The sequence below is a fragment of the Callionymus lyra genome, chromosome 4 (genome assembly GCF_982586985.1).
Source record: "Callionymus lyra chromosome 4, fCalLyr1.hap1.1, whole genome shotgun sequence".
NCBI lineage: Eukaryota > Metazoa > Chordata > Actinopteri > Syngnathiformes > Callionymidae > Callionymus > Callionymus lyra.
The window spans coordinates 3,481,345-3,507,598 of NC_141821.1; the positions used below are offsets into that span (position 1 = coordinate 3,481,345).

Consider the following 26,254-nt stretch of genomic DNA (forward strand, 5'->3'; position numbering starts at 1 on the left):
TCACATTAGGATTCACACTGGAGAAAAACCTTACATCTGCTTGCGCTGTGGTATTTGTTATGCACGTGCACATAGCTTGAGGTACACATAAGAACTCACACTGGAGGAAAACCTTTTGACTTCTCACACACCTTTCATCTGCTTTTAGTGTGGACATTGTTTCACACAGTGAGACAATCTGGAGGAACACATCAACACTAGAAATACCAGCATTTTGCTGTTCGCCCTAGAATGACCAGCCAAGAGCCAATTGGCTAAAAATCCCCTGTGGACACTCATTTTGTTATGAAAAGGAAACAGTAGTTGTTGCACCACAGCAGGGAACATGGTGAGTGAGATTGGGGAGGGATGGGGGGGGTCCCAGAGAGCTCATGCAAGTAAAAAAATAATAAAGAAAGGTTTAGGGTTAGGTAAATCACGGGGTGAAATGGCAGGGCCAGTGCAGGATGAGTTAAAAAAAAATGAAAGGTCTGATTATCTTTCATTTTTAATTCATATTAAATAGTCATTGCCTCTCTTTAGAATCCACTCGTTCAGATCAGGTCAAGCCTACACTGAGAAAGACAAAACAATCTCTCGATGGTGCAGCTAGTGAAGGACAAGTACACAACATCTGCGTAAGTCAACTGATAAACAGATTCTCTCTAGAAGAAATCAAACTAACCACAACCAACATGTGGCACGGCCATCTTAGAAGACAAGTGTTTGGAGTATTTGACCAATCATACATGCACAAGTGACTAGAGGCGTTTACCTGAATATTCATACTATAAAGATCCGCCATTTCATTAGAACTTTGCGCTTGGCACTGGAAGACGTCTCTGTGATAGATTTCTGCTCTGTTAAGCGTCTGTGATTATGTAAGTTGTGTCTCTGACTTTTGCATATTTCACTAAACAAGCATTTTCTCCTAAAGTCATTCCTGTGTCTGTCTTTCTTTACCACCACCTCGTATCGACTGGGGAGGGGTCGGTTCATCGGAAAACAAAACCCTAACAGCACGAAAGAGAAAAAGGATGATCTTGACTCAAATAAGGGTTTACACAGCTTTCAGTATGGTCATGGTTTCACACAGAGAAACAATCTGGAGGAACACATCAACACTAGAAGTCCAAGCTTTTTGCTGTTCGCCCTTGAATGCCGAGTCAAGAGCCAATTGGCTAAAAATCCTCTGTGGACACTCATTTTGTTATGTAAACGAAGCGACCCAAAAACTAGTCAGGATGGTTTCAGTCACATGTGTCGTTAGCATGTTGTTTAGAGATTGTGAGAATGATATATTTTATGCCATTATAGGTTTGTAGTAAGTGCTTGAGACAAAAAATAAATACTAAATACTTGACTGTGTTGAAGTACACATTTAAGCCGTTAGATGGCAACAGAGTAGAGTCAAGACCAACAACGACGCCAGAAAACCACGTGACTCAGTGGTAAACAAAGGATCTTCACTCTCCTCCATTTTCTTCCACCAGAACACACCGAAGCAGCTCCAAACGGAGGACAATCCTGCTGGAGATGGAGACCATAAATCCAGGTACACACTTATATTTCTATTCATACATCCTTAAAAACACTTATATTAATACAACATCACGTGATGACTATTTGTAAACTAACGACGACAGAGATGATCAGACAAAGCGCTCAGTGATGATGATGATGATGATGATGATGATGTTGAAGATTAAGTTTATGATTTACAGAATCTTCCCACAACAGAAATACAGTATCTATTCTATATTACTATTTTGCTTATTCTTAACTAGTTCCTTTAATTAATATTCACTTCAAGGAGATTTCCTCTTAGTCTATAGGTGTTTGGTTTATTCAACTAGAGAGAAGAATGTCATATTTATTTTTCAAAGTGTTTCTTTGAATGTATCTCTCAATTAACTATTTTTTCTTTGACCTTCTTACAGTATTTTAGTCTCTATTTTTACCATTTTCACAATTTTAGTCTAATTTCAAAGAACAATATATCATCAATTTCACTCGCATCAAGATGGAGTGGTTTAGTATAGTATACTCTAGTCTCTATAGTATATTCTTTATAGTCTAGTCTCTATAGTCTAGTTTCTGGAGGTGACAAGTCAGCAGCTCTAGACAGAGTCACTTATAATTAGTTTAAATAAAATTCTGCATCAGTCGACCACACAAGTTTTGTTTAGTTTTCTTATGGCTGCTTTCATCATAGCTCTGAGTGGATCAATCAGAGGATGTTATTCTGGGATTAACTGTTTACTGTTACATTTTAGACTCAGGAAGTTATCATGTTTCTAAGATTTGTCTACTTTTTCATCAAATCACAAACAACTTTGCATTTCTCAGGGCCCTGTTATAATACCTATATTATAATATCTATATATAATATATAGAACCTAGCTTCTCCACCAGCAACCACAGCAAGAGCAACACGAGGGACAGAAGTGTCAGAGAGAGCATAGAGAACCTTGTTCAGTTGTTAGTTCAGCAGCCTCACCATCAGGACCACAAAAATGTCACCGCAGACTAGAGTCAAGTTCATGTTTGCGACCAGATCGTGCCATTTGTCGTCATCATCACGTTCATCATCATCCCAGATATAGTTAATAGTTCAGTGTGGGGGGTCCACAGGTGGATCATAGGAATAAAGTCTCAAAAGTCTTTTCAAGATCAGAGAAACCATCAGATGTTCAATCACGTTGAACCAGTACAGCTCCTCCCTCTCTGGAGCAGAAGTTCATTCTTGGTGGAGAGTTGTTGAGGTTGAGTTCTTGTTTGTTCAACTAAAGAAAAATTGCTTCAATCGTAGGTGTCACCGATAGGGAACTGGACCAAAGTTCCTGGACTAAAAGCCAAAAATGCGCCATTGTTGACCAAAATTCTTTGTTTGTTTGTTTCCATCCCCTCGTCCTCTTCTCCTGCCACACCCATGCACTCCAGTCAGTGGCCAATAGGGATCTATGATAGGAGCCTAGAACTATCATCAACTATCATCTATGATAGGACCCTAGAACTATCATCAACTATCATCTATGATAGGACCCTAGAACTATCATCAACTATCATCTATGATAGGACCCTAGAACTATCATCAACTATCATCTATGATAGGACCCTAGAACTATCATCAACTATCATCTATGATAGGACCCTAGAACTATCATCAACTATCATCTATGATAGGACCCTAGAACTATCATCAACTATCATCTATGATAGGACCCTAGAACTATCATCAACTATCATCTATGATAGGACCCTAGAACTATCATCAACTGTCATCTATGATAGGACCCTAGAACTATCATCAACTATCATCTATGATAGGACCCTAGAACTATCATCAACTATCATCTATGATAGGACCCTAGAACTATCATCAACTATCATCTATGATAGGACCCTAGAACTATCATCAACTATCATCTATGATAGGACCCTAGAACTATCATCAACTGTCATCTATGATAGGACCCTAGAACTATCATCAACTATCATCTATGATAGGACCCTAGAACTATCATCAACTATCATCTATGATAGGACCCTAGAACTATCATCAACTATCATCTATGATAGGACCCTAGAACTATCATCAACTATCATCTATGATAGGACCCTAGAACTATCATCAACTATCATCTATGATAGGACCCTAGAACTATCATCAACTATCATCTATGATAGGACCCTAGAACTATCATCAACTATCATCTATGATAGGACCCTAGAACTATCATCAACTGTCATCTATGATAGGACCCTAGAACTATCATCAACTATCATCTATGATAGGACCCTAGAACTATCATCAACTATCATCTATGATAGGACCCTAGAACTATCATCAACTATCATCTATGATAGGACCCTAGAACTATCATCAACTATCATCTATGATAGGACCCTAGAACTATCATCAACTGTCATCTATGATAGGACCCTAGAACTATCATCAACTATCATCTATGATAGGACCCTAGAACTATCATCAACTATCATCTATGATAGGACCCTAGAACTATCATCAACTATCATCTATGATAGGACCCTAGAACTATCATCAACTATCATCTATGATAGGACCCTAGAACTATCATCAACTATCATCTATGATAGGACCCTAGAACTATCATCAACTATCATCTATGATAGGACCCTAGAACTATCATCAACTATCATCTATGATAGGACCCTAGAACTATCATCAACTATCATCTATGATAGGACCCTAGAACTATCATCAACTGTCATCTATGATAGGACCCTAGAACTATCATCAACTATCATCTATGATAGGACCCTAGAACTATCATCAACTATCATCTATGATAGGACCCTAGAACTATCATCAACTGTCATCTATGATAGGACCCTAGAACTATCATCAACTATCATCTATGATAGGACCCTAGAACTATCATCAACTATCATCTATGATAGGACCCTAGAACTAACATCAACTATCATCTATGATAGGACCCTAGAACTATCATCAACTATCATCTATGATAGGACCCTAGAACTATCATCAACTATCATCTATGATAGGACCCTAGAACTATCATCATCTATCATCATCTCTATTTTTTAGAGAAGCTCTTTCAAGTCTTTAAGTTGAATCTTAATTAGCTGTATCTGGAGCTCAATAAGAGCATTTTGTTGAACTATTCTATTTATTATGAATTCTCAGAAATCATTAATGTCAGTAACACACTTATAATAAGTTAAAAACAGAGTAAAGATTCTTCTTTTTCTTCCTTGTCAGGAGCTTTAACTTGTCACCTGTAGTAATAGTTACTTTTCTTTTAAAAAGAGAAGGTCAATAAATGAATAGCACAAATTAATAATAATATTAATAATAATGCTAATAATAGTAATAGGTGGGGAAGCAATTACCAAAATAAACAATTAAATGAAAATATGAAAGAGGAAGAATCTAAAAATCTAAATTAAGAACCAAAACTTTAATTAACTAATTAAAATATTATGAAATCCGAGATAAATAAAACAAAAAAGTAAATTAAGATATTAATAATAAAAATGATAAAATTAAAATGAATGGAATAATTTGAAAATAAATGCAATTAGATCTAATCACATATATACTAATTAATTAAAAGTATTAAAGTCAAAACAATGGTCAATTAACAACTTATTATTTATTTATTAATATTTATTTAACTTCCTAATTAGTTGCATATATATATATATATATATATATATATATATATATATATATATAGCGCAATTGACAAAGAGGAATAAGAGTGACTGTCTAAAGACCAAATACAACACATAAGTTAACATTCCTCCAATAATTAAAAAGATAAAAATCCAATCCCTAATTTACTAAAAATAATAAAACAGTAGTACATTTAACTTATTGTTAAAATAATAAAATGTATTTAGAGTAATAATTGAAAAATTAAAAAAACAAAATAAACTGCAATTGATTCAATTAATTAATAATTAAATAATTAAACCAATTGAGTCAGAACAAAAGTCAATTAAGGATCAAGCAAAGAGAAAACCAGCAGGGGGCAGCATAGCAAATACAACACCAGAGATCAGCAATTGAGAGTAGAAGAAACAGGAACTAGATATCAACAAACGTACACACGTGCAAGCAGTCAATGACACACTTGTTTTAGATAAGCAGTATTAGCAACACAAAACAACCAAAGTTACACTCAATGTGACCAATTGTGAGTTGATCAATTGATAATGTGAAATAGTAAGAGAGGATGATCAAGATCATTAATACATACAACAGTGTGCCAACAATCAATGTTAATTGTGTTATTGTTATTGAACACAGCAGAAGAAGGAGAAAATTGAAATGTGAGTTGTTTTTGTTTTTCTTCTTAAACCAATTATACCACTAATTAACTGTATATATTCATATATACCTTAATTAAGAAACAGGAATAATAGTATAATAACTATTGTCAACAAAGAATGTTACTTAATAAAGAGAAAAGAAAATGATATCAAACCCAATCCATATACTTAAAAGAAAAACAATAAAGGAAAAAACTAAACAAAAATAATAATAGAAATCAATAAAAAATAGAAAAATAGAAATGACAACAATGGATAAAGGTAAGAGAAAAGGTAATAAGTCAACAATTCAAACAAACAGTCGGGATCAACATAGAATTCAAGATGACGTAAGAATGTGTGTTTAAAGAAGACATGAATACAACGGGAGGGTCGGTGAGGAAAAGAAGGAAGTCTTAAAAGTTCAACCTCCAAGCGAAACCACTCCCACTAACAAGGAAAAACTCTTTCGGAGCTCAGTTGCCTTGCAGCAGCTGAAGAGACAACGTCTGCCAAGAAGCAGTTCTTATCAGCAAGAGATAGTGTCCACAGACACAAGAACCTGGACTCTCAGCTGAGTCACAGAAAGTCAGAGATCTCACACAAACGAATGCTAATTTTTACAAGTACCGCAGCGAGAAAAAATATTCTAAATATAAAAATATACAGACACAGACAATTTAAACAAACAATATGTCATGACAATACGACGACAACAGTATTTTACCAAAACAGGTGAGAGAGACACACTATGCTACGTGGAACGAGACTCTTGACCAGCCTGTCGTGTCTAAAGTGTTGAAGTCATAATGGCAGGAGCCCCTCGATCGCTCAGTTAGCTTCCAAACACCCTGGATAGGAGACCCCTCAACTCATCCATTCTATTTCAACCCCCGTCGAACTAACTCTAAACTAATCATCAATGAGACTTTATCCATCACCGTGATGGTTCGGAAAAATTAACTAGCCCTAACTATACTGCCAAATACCTGTGGAGCCCCTCAACACCGAACACAATGAGATCTAACTGGCCTACACACCGGCTGGCAGAGTCTTCAGACCAGGATATTGGGAGAGACCCCTCAAATCACCTTACATCCCCAAATTTATGATAGCTACTCGGCTTACCGAAAAGGTACGTCTACCATAATCAACCATAGGCCAAGCATCCTAACTAGTTTAGGAATCTGAAATTTAAAATGTCAGACGCCCCGTAGAGGGAGCCGGTTATACTTCCACCTCTACTCAGAATTCCCAAGGTTTACCAGGTCGTGTCTCCTCTGCCTATCAATTCTACTTAAATTCTAATCAACGTTTTTTCTTCAAAACTTCACAACGTTTTTTCTTCAAACTTCACAACGTTTTTTCTTCAAAACCCGGGACACGATAATGTCGTCTACACTTAATACAACAAAAAACAACAACTGACCATGTAATACCTCAAAAAACGAGCACCAGCTTGAGAAAGCACTATTGAAAATTATAATCTAAATTTGTGACAGAACCAGAGACTTACGTTTATTCTTCCAGGCAACCAAAACTAATATAGAATATATATGTAATCTTTCCTAACCAAAAATAAACTTAATTTTAGATTATAGATTATAAAATCTATGTAAAAATAAGATCAAATCTTTCTCGCCTGATTCTTGAAGTAAGGTAAAGTTGCCGCGGCCTGGTTGCCTGGAGAACAATCAGCTCAGAGTTCGTCTCGGAATCGAAAAGGCCTTCAAACCATCAGTCCACGCCAAGGGTCACGTGCACCAAGTTGTTAGGGGTTTCTGTGTTCCGATGAACCGACCCTCCCCAGCCTCGTACGTGGTGGTGGAATGAAGGACAGACACATGGATGAGTTTAAGAAAAATGCTTGTTTAGTGAATCATGCAAAAGTCAGAGACAAACTTACGTGAACACAGCGCTAGCAAGCAGAGAGATCTATCAACAGAGATCTATCAACAGAGAGATCTATCGCAGACGTCTTCGAATGCCAGAAGGCAAAGATCTCACAAAATGGCGGATCTTTTATAGTAGAATATTCAGGTTAACGCCTCTAGTCAAATGTGAATGTAGGATTGGTCAGTAACTCTAAACACTTGATTCTAAGATGGCCGTCGCACGTGATCGTAGTGGAAACTTACTGAAAGTTGTCCTCTCCAGAGAATCGGTTCCCAGCGAATTGCTACATTTGATACATTTTGTTACATATTTATACATTTGATTATACATTTATCTATACATTTTGACATTTATTTATACGAAAGTCATTTATCTTCCTTCATTCAGACAATGGAAGTCTGGAAACAGAAAATTTGTCCAACTGCTGTAAACCATTTACATGGCAATTTTTTGCGACGTTAACGAGTGCTCATGGGAAATGTAGTTTCCCGTCAGGCTAAACACTACCACCTTTAGTCCATTGGCGTCGCTCTGCGTCAAATCGTATAGAGCTGCTTCAAGTTATTTATTATTATTATATTATTATATTATTATTATTTCATGTTATCTTTTGTTGGCTCATGGATACTTTTGAAAGTTACTCACAGAGGAAAAGTAATTGATTAAATCAACTCATCCTTCCATCATGACTGATTATCAGTCCATTCAGTGCAGTCATCTGACTGAAGTATGTACTTGCTTGTGTACTTACTCATGTTAAGCATACTTGATGAAGGTAGATCTTTTGGACTTGATCATTTAAAAAGTGTGGACACCCCTACTTTAGATATAGTGCAGTCTGTGTTCGAAGAAGAAACGTGACTCAGCAGAATGATGACCTTTGAACCTAACACTCCTAGTGCTCCTCAGGTAACTCCACTGAGGTTCGATGGATAAGAGGAAGCAGAAGAAGTGCTTCTCTAATGGTGTTAAACTCATCAGCCGTCAGTTGTGATACCCAAACTGCTTCCTACTCATCATTTAGCCTTTCCAGTGTCTGATTTGTGTTGTTCCAATGAGTGGTTTTTTTTAACAATTTACCTAGATTTTTGCCTAATTTGCATTAAAAAAGAGTGTAGATGCTATCATTTCATATCTTAATATTTCTATGTTAGAGACTCAGATGTGTTTGTGTTCCTGCAGATGTTCAGCAGCTGCTGGTGATCAAAGAAGAAGTTGAGGAACAGAAGTGCAGCTTCAGTCTAAAAATACAAGACATAGAAAAAAATCCCTCCCAGTTCTTCCACACTCCTGTTGATGTGAAGAATGAATATGATGACGACACCAACAACCTGACTCCACAAATGAAGGCAGAAGATGATGGAGACAACTGTGGAGGACCAGAACCAGCCAGCTACTTGCATACACCTCTCCATCCTGACCACCAGAGGGGGCTGTCTTCTGAATCTGACACTGATGACAGTGAAGACTGGAGAGAAACCAGTAACACTCAGTCAGGTTCAAACTCTGTGGAGAATCCAAAAGTTCATGTCAGTGAGAAGAAAGATGATCACAAATCACTGATCTGCTCTGGATGTGGGAGGAAATGTTCTTCAAAATCTGGACTGACTAAACACACAAAAATCTGCGGTCGACAACCTTTTAGTTGTTTGATTTGTGGAAAGTGTTTTGCACAGAGGATCACTATGAAGAATCACATGATGACTCACAGTGAGAAAAAAAAACCTCTAACCTGCTCTCACTGTGGTAAATCTTTTACTCGGGGCGGGAATCTGAAGGAACATATGAGAACTCATACAGGAGAAAAACCCTATACCTGCTCTCAGTGTGGTAAATCTTTTACTCAGGCCGGGAGCCTGAAGGAACATATGAGAACTCATACAGGAGAAAGACCTTTCACCTGCACTCTGTGTGGTAAATCTTTTAGTAATAGTTATAATCTGAAAGGTCACAAAAGAACTCACACTGGAGAAAAACCTTTTACCTGCTCTCAGTGTGGTAAATCTTTTACTAAGGATGGGTATCTGAAGAAACACATAAGAACTCACTCAGGTGAAAAACCTTATACCTGCTCACAGTGTGGTGATTCTTTTGCACTTGCAATAACCCTGAAAAATCATATTAGGATTCACACTGGAGAAAAACCTTTCATCTGCTCGCGCTGTGGTATTTGTTATGCACGCGCACGTAGCTTGAAGGTTCACATAAGAATTCACACTGGAGAAAAACCTTTTAATTGCTCCAAATGTGGTAAATCTTTTACTCAGACCAGGAACCTGAAGGAACATATGAGAACTCATACAGGAGAAAGACCTTTCACCTGCTCTCAGTGCGGTAAATCTTTTACTCTGGGTGGGACTCTGAAGAGACACATTAGAACTCACTCAGGTGAAAAACCGTATACCTGCTCACAGTGTGGTAATTGTTTTGCACTTGCAATGAGCCTGAAAAATCACATTAGGATTCACACTGGAGAAAAACCTTTCATCTGCTCGTGCTGTGGTATTAGTTATGCAAATGCACGTAGCTTGAAGGTACATATAAGAACTCACACAGGAGAAAAACCCTTCACCTGTACATTGTGTGACAAATCATTTACTGAGAGTTGGAATCTGAAGACACACATGAAAACTCACACTGGAGAAAAACCTTTTAACTGCTCCAAGTGTGGTAAATCCTTTACTCAAAGTGGGAATCTATATAGACATATGACAAGTCACAAAGGAGAAAAAGATGAATCTTGACTCAAATAAAGGTGCACATAGCACCATGTGAATATAGTTTTGGGCCTTTTTCTGATGTACTGGATTTATTATTATTAGTCTCTATGCATGCATTTGAGATATATATTTGACTTTCCCTTTGCTCAAAATTTGAGTTTCTTCACACTCCCCAATTGCCCTACCCACTCCCTCTCAACATGTTCTTTCCTGTTGTGCGACAATTATCGGATTGTTTACATAACAAAATGAGTGTCCACAGGGTTATTTAGCCAATCGGCACTTGGCTGGGCTTCTTTAACGCTGAGAGAATGAGAGTGGATACACACGTGAAAATATTAATTGAAAATTCTTGGTAAATCTTTTTCTGTGATTGTTGCAAGACAGACCTTATGAATGACTCCACAGTGTATATTATAATAATCTCCATCCATTCATTCTTCGCTGGCTCAGGATTCTCATCCAAACGGATAATGAGCAGCTTACACAACTGTGATACAGTATAAAGAGTGACCTGACAGTTCTTTGTGAAGGAGAACTTTGGTGTACGTCTGTAATTTCTCTCTTGCAAATAAAACTTGAGTGTGATTTTGAACCAAGTTTTACCTTTGTTGGAGTTTACAGTCCAAACCTGATTGTTCGCCTCTGTAGCGGGTTCAGCCTCTGGGGCTCAGTTGGATCAAAAGAGCAGTAGAGCTGGATGTCATCAGCAAAAATGTGATAAGAAACATCAGGAAATCTCTGAATGATTTTACCGAGGGGAATCAAGTACAGCAAAAACAATAAGGGCCCAGAACAGAACCTTGAGGGACTCCACACAACAGATCCGCCGATTCAGACCTCATTTGATTGGCAGATACACTAAAACTGCGCCCAGAAAGGTATGACGAGAACCACTGTAACACAGACCCAGACAGTCCCACTTCATGCATTTGTCTTTTCAGCAGGATCTGAAATGAACTGTGTCAAAGGCTGAGGACAGACATTGACATTGATAACATTGTTGACAGCATACATGTTACAAGCTTAACTGAATTGCACCATTAATTCAAAAGACTGTTAACCGAATCAGTCATCAGACTTTTAAAGTTGCAGTAATCAAACCTCTGCTCTTGATCCAGGGGTTCTCACTAACTATAGGCCTATCTCTAATCTTGTCTTCACTCAACTGTATTTGTCAATGAAGCAGATGAAAGAATCAGATACACAACTACAGTCCTGTATTACAGATATCAAGTACTGGATGACCAAAAACTTCCTTTTACTTAACTCAGACAAAACTGACGTTCTACTAGTTGGTCCACAACATCTCAGACAATCATTAACTAATGATTTAGCTTTACGTAATGGATTCCTGCTACTAGCACCACTGTAAAGAATCAGTGTCTGCTTTGACGAGGATTTTTCATTTAACTCACACATAAAACAAACCTTCCATTGGATGCTGCAGAGAAACTCCATGCTTGTGTTACCTCCAGACTGGACTATTTTAACTCTTCTGTCAGGATGTTCTAAAAAGTCTCTCAGAATCTTCAGCTATATAGAACTCTGCAGCTTGTGTCCTGACTAAGACTAAGAGGCGCGAACACATTTCCCCTGTGCTGTCTTCTATACGTTGGCTTCCTGTAGAATTTAGAATACAATTTATGTATTATATATATATTATATAGGTATTTATATTCATGGTCTAGCACCAACATACATCACAGATCTTATCCAAACTAATAAACCCTCTAAGACATCAAATCTGATCTATTAGTTACACCATATATCTCTGAATGTAGATTTGGAGCCAGGGCCTTCAGTTTTCAAGCCCATCTGCTGTTGAACCAACATTTGGATTCAGTCTGGAGGGCAGACACCCTCTCTACGAGACTTATGATTTCTTAAATAAAGAATCAACTCATGCAGTTGATTCCTTGGTCTTTTCACCTCTTGGGGCCCATCCTTCCACAATACGAGCAAATCCAAGCATGTTTTCTTTGTACATCCAAATAAATCTGGAATTCAGCGTAGATTATTTATCCCTCTCCCTCCCTCCATTTATATATGTCAATCATATAAGACCTCAAGATGGTCACATACAGTGCATAGTGACAGAAAGAACAAGATCGCTGGTACAGGTGGCCAAAATGAGTTATTTTCCGTAGGGTGGTTGGACTCTGTCCTGGAGATAGGGTGAGAATCATGGTCATAGCGGAGAGCCTCGGAGTAGAACTGCTGCTCCTCCATGTTGAGAGGAGTCAGTTGAGGTGAACATCTGATCCGGAAGCCTCCAGGACGAACCACTGGTGAGGTGTTCATGGTGAGTTCAATCGGTAGGAGACCACGGGCAGACCCAGGATGTGCTATTGAGACTATGTCTCCCAGCTGGTATGTGAATGCCTTGGGGACCCTCGGGAGGAGCTCGATGATGTAGCTGGAGGAGGAAAGTCTGGTCTCCCTGATGAAACTGCTGCCCCCGTGACCCGAACCCGGATTTTCTTGCATATTCATCATGTGATGTTGCTTCTATAAATGTGTTCTTCGAGGAGGTGGCTCCGAACACATGATCACATGAAGGAAACTGGCTTTTGCTGAACTTTCATGTGAACCTGCAGCTTCCGTTTGATACTGACGTGATGTTGTTTCACAAGAACGTCTGTGACTCTCGTAGAGAAGACTCAAGGTGATCAGACAATAGCAAACAAACCTACAATTAAGGGCGTCATAGCTCAGATGGTAGAGTGGTTGACTTGTGGTCTGAGAGGTTGCAGGTTCAATCCCAGTTCCGGACGAGAATGTGGCATTGTGTCCCTGAGCAAGACACTTTACCCCGATTGCTCCTGATGGTTGAGCTGGCACGCTGTGTCGCAGCCTACTCTCATCAGTGTGTGAATGGGTGAATTTGTAACTTAGTGTAAAGCACTTTGAGTCCTGAATAAGCACAGAAAGTGCTATATAAGTAGGAGTCATTATAATCCCTGCAAACTTTTTATTTTGCATTGAATTAGCTGATAGACACATGTAGTATAAAAAGATCATGTGGTCATAATAAAAATCAGATTGGTGAACGAAAACATATTTTTAAGTTTAAGATTAATTTGATATCCACCCGTTTAACAAACACGTCCGTGTTACTGTTTGATCATTATTGTGTCTCGGATGTAAGTAAGTTAGTAAGTAAGTAAGTTATTTTTATTTATATAGCACTTTTCCAGACCAGGGTCACAAAGCGCTTAAACAATCAAAACAATATTCAATAAAGTATATATTTTAAAGATCAAGATAAAACTGATAACAGAACAGGAGTTCCAGAAAATCAAAGAAAAGCCTGAACAAATAAAAACGTCTTAAGATGTTTCTTAAAGGAGTCAGTAGTAGTAGTAGTAGTAGTGGGAACTTCTCAAAATGATAAGTCTGAGAGGTGAGAAACATGCTTCTGTTCAACAGTAAGAACCAACTCATGATACATATTTATCTTGAGAATTAAAAAAATGTCACAGCAGGAGAATAAAGATTTTCTACCTGAATCTGAAGAAACACATCAAAGGTTCTTTACTGTCAACGTCTGTCACTAAACTCATCACCTCTGCTTCTGATGTCATCATGTCATCATCCTACTGCTTAAACCATTTGTTACAGAGGGTTCCTGCTCCTGTGAACATTTTAGTCCGGGATTCATACTTTCATATCCTTTTAAATAGTTCTATTTGTTTTACTAATTTAAAGTTAATCATTTCGAACTATTCTTTAATGCAGTTCTAATTTAAAAGGTTTCCGTCTCTCAACAGTCTGAATACTCTTGACTTTGTTGAAGTTCACATTTCATCCGCTAGATGGCAACAGAGTCTAGAGTCTAGACTAACAACGACGTCAGAAGAAGAAAACCACGTGACTCAGTGGTTAACAAAGGATCTTCACTCTCCTCCATTTCTTCCACCAGAACACACCGAAGCAGCTCCAAACGGAGGACAATCCTGCTGGAGATGGAGACCATAAATCCAGGTACACACTTATATTTCTATTCAAGGTGGAATAATGACATTGTTCATACGTTGTGTACGTCATTAATATGACGCAGTGTGGATCATGATATAGATAGATAGAACTTTATTAGATAATGCCATTGATTTCAGTGACAGCAGATCCTCTCCATGTTTTAAAGTATCCATCGAATAAATTATTAATAAAAAACAGAAAGTTATTGATCGTTGCTATGGAGCTACTGGAGAGGATGTCGTTCTCTTCAGCGCCTTGTGACGATGATTGATGTGGAGCGAGAGGTCGTGGAAAAAGATGTGTGAAATAATACTACGTTAAAAGTAAAAAACAACAACTAAAAACTGGTAAAAGTACCTCTTGCTACTTGAAGTATAGTATAAGTAGTAAAGTATCATATGTGACCGACAATATTACTGTCTTTAAATTGTAATGTTAAACTACTTTTATATCACTTTTACTTTCACAACCATTTTTTTTAGTTTTTCAATACAACAATATAATGGCTGCGGTACATGTCTCTGGTTCAACTCTTCAGAAAACTGACCAGAAACTGTTTCAACTGAGAAAAATCTCTAAACTTAGGAAAATGTTGTAAAAACACGACCTGGAGCTTGTTGTACAGCTTGTGAAAACATTTTTTTTTTCATGTCTTAACAAGAAGGATGTGTCTCGCCTGCAGTTTAATTAAAAAACTCTGCAGCCAGAATTCTGAGCCGCTCTAGTAGAAGAACTCACATTTCTCCTTCAAACTCTTCACTGGCTGCCAGTTTCTTTCAGGATCATTTTAAAATTCTGGTTGTTATTTTCAGATCTATTCATGGTCAGACCTTCCATCAGTGATCTGATCCAGACTTACACCCCAGCTCAAGAAACATCTTGATGGAGTCAGTCAACATTACAGCCTTCATGCTGACTTGAATGAGAGGTGTGGATGTGGAGACGAGAGGACGAGCAACTAGAGTATAAATGACCTGTTAGTGTTTCATCAAAGATTAGATCTTAACTTCAGAAGAAAAGTAAAAAAAAGCAAACAAAGATTATTACATGAAATATTACAATATGAATATATTAAAAATTGACATAACAAGCTTTTCATGAATTCAGTGTCATTTTTTTCTACCAGCAGACTTTGAGACAAAAATTGAATCATTATAAAATAAATAATTTAGTTAAAATAACAAATAAAGTAATGCATTTTACTGAGAAATGTACCAAGTAAATGATAACTATATTTATTTTACAATTCCTTAAACTACCGAGTTAAAGCAACATGTAATGCATTACATGCTCAGTCACCTTTTAAGAATGATTCCTGGATGTCTCTCTTGCAAAGTGTTCTGTGTAAAAGCTAATAGACGTTTCTCAGCACTGAGAAATAATGTAACATGACTTGTGTATATATAACATATATAACACGTCCACTGATGCATCACAAATAAGACTTTAGAAAATGGTTGGATTGGTCAGTGACTCAGATGTGTTTGTGTTCCTGCAGATGTTCAGCAGCTGCTGGTGATCAAAGAAGAAGTTGAAGAACAGAAGTGCAGCTATAGTCTAAAAATACTAAAGAAAGAAAAAAATCCCTCCCTGTTCTTCCACACTCCTGTTGATGTGAAGAATGAATATAATGATGACACCAACAACCTGACTCCACAAATGAAGGCAGAAGATGATGGAGACAACTGTGGAGGACCAGAACCAGCCAGTTACTTGCATACACCTCTCCATCCTGACCACCAGAGGGGGCTGTCTTCTGAATCTGACACTGATGACAGTGAAGACTGGAGAGAAACCAGTAACACTCAGTCAGGTTCAAACTCTGTGGAGAATCCAAAAGTTCATGTCAGTGAGAAGAAAGATGATGATCACAAATTACTTATCTGTCCTGGATGTGGGAAGAAATGTTCTTCAAAATCCGGACTGACTCAGCACACAAAAGTCTGCTGTCGAGAACCTTTTAGTTGTTCGTTTTGTGCAAAATGTTTTGTAAAAAGGAGGAATCTGAAGGATCACATGAAAATTCACACTTTAGAAAAACCTTTTATCTGCTCTCAGTGTGGTAAATCTTTTGCTCGGAGGGGTAGGTTGAAGATGCACATGAGAATTCACACTGGAGAGAAACCTTTCATCTGCTCACAGTGTGATCATTCTTTTACTCAGAAAGGGAGTTTGAAGAAACACATGAGAACTCACACTGGAGAAAAACCTTTCATCTGCTCGCAGTGTGGTACTTGCTTTTCACATAAACAAAGCCTGAGAAAGCACATGCGAATTCATTCTGGAGAAAAACCGTATACCTGCTCTCAGTGTGGTAAATGTTATGCACGTGGGGATTGTTTGAGCAAACACATGAGAACTCACACAGGAGAAAAACCTTTCATCTGCTCGCAGTGTGGTAAATGTTATGCACGTGGAGGTTCTTTGAGAAAACACATGAGAATTCACACTGTGGAAAAACCTTCTGTCTGCTCGCAGTGTGGAAAAAGTTTTATTAGGGCTGATCATCTGAGGACACACATGAGAATTCACACTGGAGAAAAACCTTCCATCTGCTCACAGTGTGGTAAATGTTATGCACGTGTAGGTTCTTTAAGAAAACACATGAGAAGTCACACTGGAGAAAAACCTTTCATCTGCTCGCAGTGTGGTAAATGTTATGCATGTGTAGGTTCTTTAAGTAAACACATGAGAAGTCACACAGGAGAAAAACCTTTTACCTGCACTCGGTGTGATAAAACTTTTAAACAGAGTGGGGCTTTGAAGAAACACATGAGCGTTCATGAGTGAGAAAATCATCTGCTCGCACTTTGGTCATTGTTCTTGTCATCTTTCACTCGAAGTGAGAGTTTGAAGAGACACATCTCAGTGGTTCCATTGCAGAATAATAGTGAATGAAACATGTTGAAATACAATGTTTATCACATTTACTTAACTACATTTTACATTAATAAAACGGTATAATGTTGTCTGTTGCATGTGTGAAGGATGAATTTAAGTTTTAAACAAGATGTCTCTGTGCAAGTTACTGGACTGAAAAGTAATCCACCTCTGAGACCATTAGAGGAACAAAATGTAAGACTTGTGAAACTGGGATGGAGATATAACAGCAACCTCAACAGAACTGGAAACGTTGCTGGTATTTCTTTAATTGTATACAAATAAAATGGGGGTCTTTCAACCACCAACTTATTTCTTGTGATTGTTGAAAGCATTAAGTCAGATCCTACCCCCACAAATTAGTCCTTGAGGGATCCTTAGTGATCTGATCGACGGGAGAGCAACACAGCTTATCGAGAGACTGTGTACACAGTAATTGATTAATACTGAAGTGATGTTGTATCACAAGAACGTCTGTGACTCTCGTAGAGAAGACTCAAGGTGATCAGACAATAGCAAACAAACCTATAATCCCTGCAACCTTTTTATTTTGCATTAAATTAGCTGATGGACACATGTGGTATAAAACAATCATGTGGTCCTAATAAAAATCACGAAAAACATATTTATAAGTTCATGATTAATTGAATATCCACTCGTTTAACTACAAACAATTTCCCGAAGGAGACCTCCTGAGGGATCAATCAAGTTTTACCTTACCTTACCCTTAAACTTACTGTTTGATCATTATTGTGTCTCGGATGTGAACTTCTCAACATGATAAGTCTGAGAGGAGAGACACATGTTACTGTAAACATTTTGGTCTGTGATTCTTTCATATCCTTTTAAATAATTCCATTTGTTTTACTAATTTAAAGTTAATCTATTCTTTAATGCAGTTCTAATTTAAAAGGTTTCCGTCTCTCAGTCTGAATACTCTTGACTGTGTCGAAGTTCACATTCCAGCCGTTAGATGGCAACAGTTCTAAATCTAGACTAACATCGACGCCAGAAGAAGAAAACCACGTGACTCAGTGGTAAACAAAGGATCTTCACTCTCCTCCATTTTCTTCCACCAGAACACACCGAAGCAGCTCCAAACGGAGGACAATCCTGCAGGAGATGGAGACCATAATTGGTAAATTGAACTTCATACATGAACTAGTTCCACTTTTAGTTCACCAGCTTTAAAATGAATTAGTTCAGTTTATAATTCAGTATTTTCAGAAGTTCACGTCTCCAAGAATGAACTAGTTCATAGTTATTTTCTCTCTATATGTTGCTACGAGCTATTATTATTAAATTAGTGACAAAGCACATATATAACCAAAGTCAACAATTATTATATCTATTTTAACATAAACATATTAATCATACTTTACTGAGATATCAGAAAGTATTTTAAATTTAAAATGACAGGAATTTTAAGTTGTGTTTTTGTAATACTACTGTCGTGTCTCCAATAAGTTGAGGCTTTAGTGGGTTTTTATAACTGTTATGAAGTGAACACTTGGATGCTGTTTTCAAATGTGTGGATAAAATATCACTAGTTTGGCCTTTTTTTGTTATAAGTACACTAAAGAATTTGATGAAACTTCCTGAGTCTATTCTTCAGTTAGTCTACTTAGTCTAGATCAATTCCAGCCATGCTAAACTAGGGGTATTTTCTATACACAGTTAAAAACGGTACACATTGAGATTTAAAGGAACATTTTAAAACTTTTAAAATATTTGATAAGATATCTTGAAAGTAAATGCAGTTTTTTTTAATGGAAATATCTGGATTTATTCGTGAAATTTAACTATTTCATGTTTCTATTACTTTTAAAGAGCTTCTTGTGTTTATGTTTTGTATGAGACTTCTGGCTCAGGCACAACCGTATTAAGCAAAGTATGCGCGCACGACACATTTAGCAGACTCTGGGTGTTGACTTGATCGCTGTTGATATTCGTATATCATGTAATTCACGTCTAGTGTAATTTTGACGCATTAGTTCACGATACCTAAGCTTAAAAGTACCCGAAATATTCTCCAGTTGTGATAAAGAAGTGGTTTTGTTTAGTGACTTCGGCAAAACAAACAAGTATTTTTTTCAAATCACTTAATAAATGATCATAACTGTAGCTCTTCAGTTTAAAAACAAGTCAACTAAGGTCTTTTTTATAACCAAGTTAACAGAACTTGGTTACAGGTTGATGTTTGTAAAATGTTACTTTCACTGGTTGATCCTGTGAGTCTCCTGTGATACTGAGGCAGTTCTTCAAGTCCTTCTCGTTCATCTTCATAAATTCCTCCAGCTCGATCTAATTGGTCAGTGACTCAGGTGTGTTTGTGTCGCTGCAGATGTTCAGCAGCTGCTGGTGATCAAAGAAGAAGTTGAGGAACAGAAGTGTAGCTTCAGTCTGATTAAGGAGGAACAAGAACTTACTTTTATTAAAGAAGAAGTTGAGGAACAGAAGTGCAGCTTCAGTCTGATTAAGGAAGAACAAGAACATGAACTCATTAAAGAAGAAGAGGCGGAGAATATACAAGATGAAAAAAACTCCCAGTTCTTCCACACTCCTGTTGATGTGAAGAATGAATATGATGACGACACCAACAACTTGACTCCACAAATGAAGGCAGAAGATGATGGAGACAACTGTGGAGGACCAGAACCAGCCAGCTACTTGCATACACCTCTCCATCCTGACCACCAGAGGGGGCTGTCTTCTGAATCTGACACTGATGACAGTGAAGACTGGAGAGAAACCAGTAACACTCAGTCAGGTTCAAACTCTGTGGAGAATCCAAAAGTTCATGTCAGTAAGAAGAAAGATGACGATCACAAATCACTGATCTGCTCTGGATGTGGGAGGAAATGTTCTTCTAAATCTGGACTGAGTAAACACACAAAAGTCTGCGGACGAGAACCTTTTAGTTGTTCAATTTGTGGAAAATGTTTTGTAAAGAGAAGTATTCTGAAGCATCACATGAGAATTCACACACTAGAAAAGCCTTTCACCTGCATGTTGTGTAGTAAATCCTATAGTCAGAGTTGCACTCTGATGACGCACATGAGAACTCACACAGGAGAAAAACCTTATACCTGCTCGCAATGTGGCAAATGTTTTACTCAGAGTGGACATCTGAAGCAACACATGGTAATTCACACAGGAGAAAAACCTTTCTCCTGCTCTCAGTGTGGTAAATGTTTTACTGAGAGTGGGACTTTGAAGAAACACATGAGAAGTCACACAGGAGAAAAACCATTTACCTGCTCTCAGTGTGATAAAACCTTTAAACAGAGTGGGAATCTGAAGAAACACATGAGCATTCACGAGTGAGAAAATCATGTGCTTGCACTCTGGTCATTGTTCTTATCATCTTTTAGATACTATGTAGTGAAATCATGCATGTTGTTTTTGCTGTTAACAGAAAGACCAAAGTTCTGTTTTACGACTACCTTGGTCTTAAAGCTTTCCCAGAAGATGACAATTATCAAAGCCTTCAAGTCCGTTACTTCCTGAGTAATTAATATTGTTCCTTCCATGATATCAAAGCAAGCATCATCATTCCATTACATTGTTCTTAACTGTTCTCCCTTTTCTCTTTATTTCTTTCAATAAATCCCATAAAAAGTACGTCAGTTGCCTTTACAATTTTTCATATTTTTGTATAATCAATTTAAGAGCCTCTTTCTCAGTAAAGAACATTAATAACAAGTAGTAACTTCAGTTAATGAGATTGATTCAAACTAGTGTTTCATAATTAATTAATAATGCCAATTAATTATTATCCAAGTAAATTTAATAGTTTCCTTTGGACTAGAAATCAAGGGTGGTGCTCTTTTCTTCAGGTAATTTTACCTAGAGGCCATTTAAAAGTTAAATCTACCAGAACTTAGATGTTCTTAAAGTAAACCTTTTTATAAGGAATCAACTGGATTTACAGTTTCTATTCGTTAATTTGTTTGTAAAATGTTTGTATTATACAGAGTTTTTATCACGAATAGTTGAATTACAGAGACAATCAGGAGCTTGTTAGAAACTTCTTAAGAGAATAAAAATATGATTCAGTGACTCGAAGTGATGAGTAGTGATGATGATGTGAAGATGTTATGATAATCTATGTGCTTGAATAGAATTTGTGGCTCACCTGCGATACAGACACGTGTGTATATTATATAATACAGATAAAATATACAGTGTATTAACCAATAAAGAATAAATTGAAAATTCCACAGAGTACAATATAATCTGGTAAGAAATCTAACCTGAATTTAACCCCGAGTGCATGGAAAGGCCACGATGTAAGTGTGAAGTGAGAATTAAAAGTGTGAAATGAGAATTAAAAGTGTGAAATGCTGACGAGTGAAAGAACAGGAAACATCTGTGCTGTAAAGAGGAACCGAACGCGCCAGTCTCCAACCGCAGAACTGGTCTGATGACGGTCCATGTCTGGGTAAAAGGTTCACGTCTGGGGAGACTGCTATAACACCCTAACCTGCCTAGCAACCTGATGTGTACTAACCCAAAACGAGGTCCGGGTCCATGGAGCCAATCCGAAGTGTCCTCGCCCAAGCTCGACTGTATAAAAAATGTCTGTTTCTTTGTTTCTGTAGTAAGTTGGTAGGCTGTATCTGAGAGTTCCTCAGGTAACAGTCGCTGACCCAGAATTCTGGGTCTTAATCTCCTTCTGTTAGAATAAACACAAGTTCTTTTAACGGTTTGCCTTCTGGTTCTCTTTGAGGTCGAAACAACGAACGCGCTGGAGATACAGTGGGAAACTGTACTTCCAATAAAATATATACACTTATATACACTTGTAATATTTATAAAACGTGTTTGCTGTTTTCTTGCCTCGAGGAGGTGGCTCCGAACACATGATCTCATGAAGGAAACTGGCTTTTGCTGAACTTTCAATTGGACCTGCAGCTTCAGTTTGATACTGACGTGATGTTGTTTCACAAGAACGTCTGTGACTCTCGTAGAGAAGACTCAAGGTGATCAGACAATAGCAAACAAACCTATAATCCCTGCAACCTTTTTATTTTGCATTGAATGAGCTGATAGACACATGTGGTATAAAACGATCATGTGGTCCTAATGAAAATCACGAAAAACATATTTATAAGTTCATGATTAATTTAATATCCGCTCGTTTAACTACAAACTTACTGTTTGATCATTATTGTGTCTCGGATGTGAACTTCTCAACATGATAAGTCTGAGAGGTGAGACACATGTTTTACTAATTTAAAGTTAATCTATTCTTTAATGCAGTTCTAATTTAAAAGGTTTCCGTCTCTCACAGTCTGAAAAGTCTTGACTTTGTTGAAGTTCACATTTCAGCCGCTAGATGGCAACAGAGTAAACTCTAGACTAACAACGACTTCAGAAGAAGAAACCCACGTGACTCAGTGGTAAACAAAGGATCTTCACTCTCCTCCATTTTCTTCCACCAGAACACACCGAAGCAGCTCCAAACGGAGGACAATCCTGCAGGAGATGGAGACCATAATTGGTAAATTGAACTTTATACATGAACTAGTTCCACTTTTAGTTCACCAGCTTTAAAATGAATTAGTTCAGTTTATAATTCAGTATTTTCAGAAGTTCACGTCTCCAAGAATGAACTAGTTCATAGTTATTTTCTCTCTATATGTTGCTACGAGCTATTATTATTATTAAATTAGTGACAAAGCACATATATAACCAAAGTCAACAATTATTATATCTATTTTAACATAAACATAGTAATCATATTTTACTGAGATATCAGAAAGTATTTTACATTTATTGTGAGAAATCACAGGAATTTTAAGTTGTGTTTTTGTAATACTACTGTCGTGTCTCCAATAAGTTGAGGCTTTAGTGGGTTTTTATAACTGTTATGAAGTGAACACTTGGATGCTGTTTTCAAATGTGTGGATAAAATATCACTAGTTTGGCCTTTTTTTTTTAAAGTACACGAAATGATTTCATGAAACTTCCTGAGTCTATTCTTCAGTTAGTCTACTTCAGTCTAGATCAATTCCAGCCATGCTAAACTAGGGGTATTTTCTATACACAGTTAAAAACGGTACACATTGAGATTTATAGGAACATTTTAAAACTTTTAAAATATTTGATAAAATATCTAGAAAGTAAATGCAGTTTCTTTAATGGAAATATATCTTGATTAACTCGTGAAAATGAACTATTGCATGTTTCTATTACTTTTAAAGAGCTTCGTGTGTTTATGTTTTGTATGAGACTTCTTGCTCAGGCACAACCGTATTAAGCAAAGTATGCGCGCACGACACATTTAGCAGACTCTGGGTGTTGGCTTGATCGCTGTTGATATTCGTATATCATGTAATTCACGTCTAGTGTAATTTTGACGCATTAGTTCACGATACCTTAGCTTAAAAGTACCAGAAATATTCTCCAGTTGTGATAAAGAAGTGGTTTTGTTTAGTGTCTTCGGCACTTTCACTGGTTGATCCTGTGAATCTCCTGTGATACTGAGGCAGTTCTTCAAGTCCTTCTCGTTCATCATCATAAATTCCTCCAGCTCGATCTAATTGGTCAGTGACTCAGGTGTGTTTCTGTCGCTGCAGATGTTCAGCAGCTGCTGGTGATCAAAGAAGAAGTTGAGGAACAGAAGTGCAGCTTTAGTCTGATTAAGGAGGAACAAGAACTTACTTTTATTAAAAAAGAAGTTGAGGAACAGAAGTGCAGCTTCAGTCTGATTAAGGAGGAACAAGAACTTACTTTTATTAAAAAAGAAGTTGAGGAACAGAAGTGCAGCTTCAGTCTGATTAAGGAGGAACAAGAACATGAACTCATTAAAGAAGAAGTGGAAATGAATGCCTCCCAGTTCTTCCACACTCCTGTTGATGTGAAGAATGAATATGATGATGACACCAACAACCTGACTCCACAAATGAAGGCAGAAGATGATGGAGACAACTGTGGAGGACCAGAACCAGCCAGCTACTTGCATACACCTCTCCATCCTGACCACCAGAGGGGGCTGTCTTCTGAATCTGACACTGATGACAGTGAAGACTGGAGAGAAACCAGTAACACTCAGTCAGGTTCAAACTCTGTGGAGAATCCAAAAGTTCATGTCAGTGAGAAGAAAGATGATGATCACAAATCACTGATCTGCTCTGGATGTGGGAAGAAATGTTCTTCAAAATCTCGTCTGACCTATCACAGAAAAGTCTGCGGACGAGAACCTTTTCGTTGTTCTCATTGTGGAAAATGTTTTGGAAAGAGAAGTTATCTGAAGGATCACATGAGAATTCACTCAATAGAAAAGGCTTTCACCTGCACGGTGTGTGGTAAATCCTATAGTCAGAGTTGGAATCTGAATAAACACATGAAAACTCACACCGGAGAAAAACCTTTTACCTGCTCTCAGTGTGGTAAATGTTTTACTCATAAATGTGATCTGAAGAAACACATGGGAACTCACACCGGAGAAAAACCTTTCTCCTGCTCTCAGTGTGATAAAACTTTTAAACAGAAATGGAATCTGAAAAAACACATGAGAATTCACAAGTGAGAAAATCATCTGCTCGCAATCTGGTCATTGTTCTTATCATCTTTTAGATATGTAGTGAAATCCTTCATGTTGTTTTTGCTGTTAACCGAAAGACCAAAGTTCTGTTTTACGACTACCTTGGTATGCAGACCCCCCCCCAAAATCAAAATCCCGGCCAGTGTCCACACATGGCCACAGACCAGCATGGCCAGAAGAGCAGAATGACTAGATGACCTTCAGAGTATTAAATGTATTTTTCTTGTTCAATAAAAAACTTTCAGGTAAAGAGACGCCAAAGAAGGAAGTCATATGAAATATATTTCCAAATATAAAAGTGTTTTGATGTTTATATGCTGTCTGAAAATACATCTCAATATTGTGTTTTCATAACATGTAATGTATGATATCATTCTGATCCTTAGAAAGAGGTGGGAAAGTCATGATAAGTTAGCATTTTATGTGAGCCTCAGATCTTTCAAAAACATCAAATAAAAAGTTTAAAAGTCAATACGAAGGAGGAGAGAAAACCAAAGGACAGAGGGGGGGACCATCTCTAGCCAATGTGGGGGTGAGGAATCAGATGTCACCCACCAATCAGGAGCACGATTTGATGGCTTTAAAGAGGACTGCATGATTCAAATCACTCTCTTGACCCTTTTGCCTTCATCCTCTTGACTCTTCCCTCCCGTTTCTGACTCCTGCCTCCTTCCTGCAACTTGGTGAGAGGAGCGCCCAGCTGCTTACCTTCTCAAGACGCAAGCAACCTGCACACCTTCAAGCTCCAGCACCCAGCCAAGCGTGGCTGAATCTCTCTGGCTCTACCAAGCAACCGAACTGCTATTCCAGAAAGATCCGTGAGTCAAAGACTTGTTAACCCTTGAGCAGAGTAAAGATACGTCTCTGGTTGGTAACGCCAACTCTCTCAAGGAAGATCTTTGCCAGCCTGCAACAAAGTACCAGGGCCGGACCCAAGAAGACCCGACATCACTGGATCCAGGGCCTTCATTCGTGCTTCTCCTGCTGCTGCTCATCCTCCTCATCCTGCTCACCTCAACCTCCTCGTCATCATCACAACTTCCTCTCTCCTGAAACTGTAACATTGTCACTCTTGCATTGATTGATGTGTTGGAATTTTTCTAATTGATCAGCGGCAGCAAGATTAGCTTAAGATAAGTCTTAAAGCTTTCCCAGAAGAAGACAATTATTAAGCCTTCAAGTCTGTTCCTTCTTGAGTAATGAATATTGTTCCTTCCATGATATCAAAGCAAGCATCATCGTTCCATTACATTGTTCTTAACTGTTCTGTTAATTGATATGTTGTACTATGTTAATTAATAAGGCAAATCAATTATTATCCAAGTAAATTTAATAGTAAGAAAGTAAGTAATTTTTATTTGTAAAGCGCTTTTCCAGACCAGGGTCACAAAGCGCTTAAATAATCAAAACAATATTCAAT

General features: G+C 37.6%; 5 protein-coding genes across 9 annotated transcripts in view; all 5 read left to right on the forward strand.

The window, feature by feature from the left end:
* The window catches only part of LOC148080565 (uncharacterized), a 47,999-nt gene extending 30,405 nt beyond the window's left edge, over window positions 1–17,594 (forward strand). The window contains exons 1-3 of one of the 3 annotated variants that reach the window (XM_087788493.1): window positions 14,357–14,408; window positions 15,215–15,330; window positions 15,901–17,594. In XM_087788493.1, the coding sequence (XP_087644619.1) occupies window positions 15,324–15,330; window positions 15,901–17,192 (1,299 nt within the window). In that variant the 5' untranslated portion in view covers window positions 14,357–14,408; window positions 15,215–15,323 and the 3' untranslated portion in view covers window positions 17,193–17,594. Of the gene's footprint in view, window positions 1–14,356; window positions 14,409–15,214; window positions 15,331–15,900 lie in introns of those variants that run through there. The other 2 variants (XM_087788494.1, XM_087788492.1) reach the window with 2 other exon arrangements.
* LOC148080570 (uncharacterized) lies at window positions 9,413–10,903 on the forward strand. The gene has a single exon (XM_087788515.1). The coding sequence runs from the start codon at window positions 9,486–9,488 to the stop codon at window positions 10,443–10,445; it is 960 nt and encodes a 319-aa protein (XP_087644641.1). The 5' UTR covers window positions 9,413–9,485; the 3' UTR covers window positions 10,446–10,903.
* LOC148080571 (uncharacterized) overlaps window positions 14,381–26,254 on the forward strand; it is an 85,530-nt gene continuing 73,656 nt past the window's right edge. The window contains exon 1 of the mRNA XM_087788488.1: window positions 14,381–14,408. Coding sequence (XP_087644614.1) covers window positions 14,390–14,408 — 19 coding nt within the window. The 5' untranslated portion in view covers window positions 14,381–14,389. The remainder of the gene's footprint in view (window positions 14,409–26,254) is intronic.
* On the forward strand, window positions 18,344–20,941 carry LOC148080572 (uncharacterized). Its single transcript, XM_087788510.1, has 2 exons — window positions 18,344–18,420; window positions 19,627–20,941. The coding sequence occupies exons 1-2, from the start codon at window positions 18,405–18,407 to the stop codon at window positions 20,607–20,609; spliced, it is 999 nt and encodes a 332-aa protein (XP_087644636.1). The 5' UTR covers window positions 18,344–18,404; the 3' UTR covers window positions 20,610–20,941.
* On the forward strand, window positions 22,752–26,177 carry LOC148080573 (uncharacterized). 3 transcript variants are annotated; one of them, XR_015710869.1, is made up of 3 exons: window positions 22,752–22,788; window positions 23,867–25,652; window positions 25,726–26,177. XR_015710869.1 is itself a non-coding variant. In XM_087788511.1 (2 exons), the coding sequence occupies exons 1-2, from the start codon at window positions 22,773–22,775 to the stop codon at window positions 24,817–24,819; spliced, it is 969 nt and encodes a 322-aa protein (XP_087644637.1). In that variant the 5' UTR covers window positions 22,752–22,772; the 3' UTR covers window positions 24,820–26,177. The 3 variants fall into 3 exon arrangements, 1 of the variants encoding a protein (XP_087644637.1); XR_015710868.1 differs by having other exon boundaries at window positions 25,730–26,177; XM_087788511.1 differs by having other exon boundaries at window positions 23,867–26,177.

Coding starts and splice junctions, on each gene's coding strand:
- LOC148080570 (XM_087788515.1), top strand. CDS start 9,486: ATGAGAACTCATACAGGAGAAAAACCCTATACCTGCTCTCAGTGTGGT.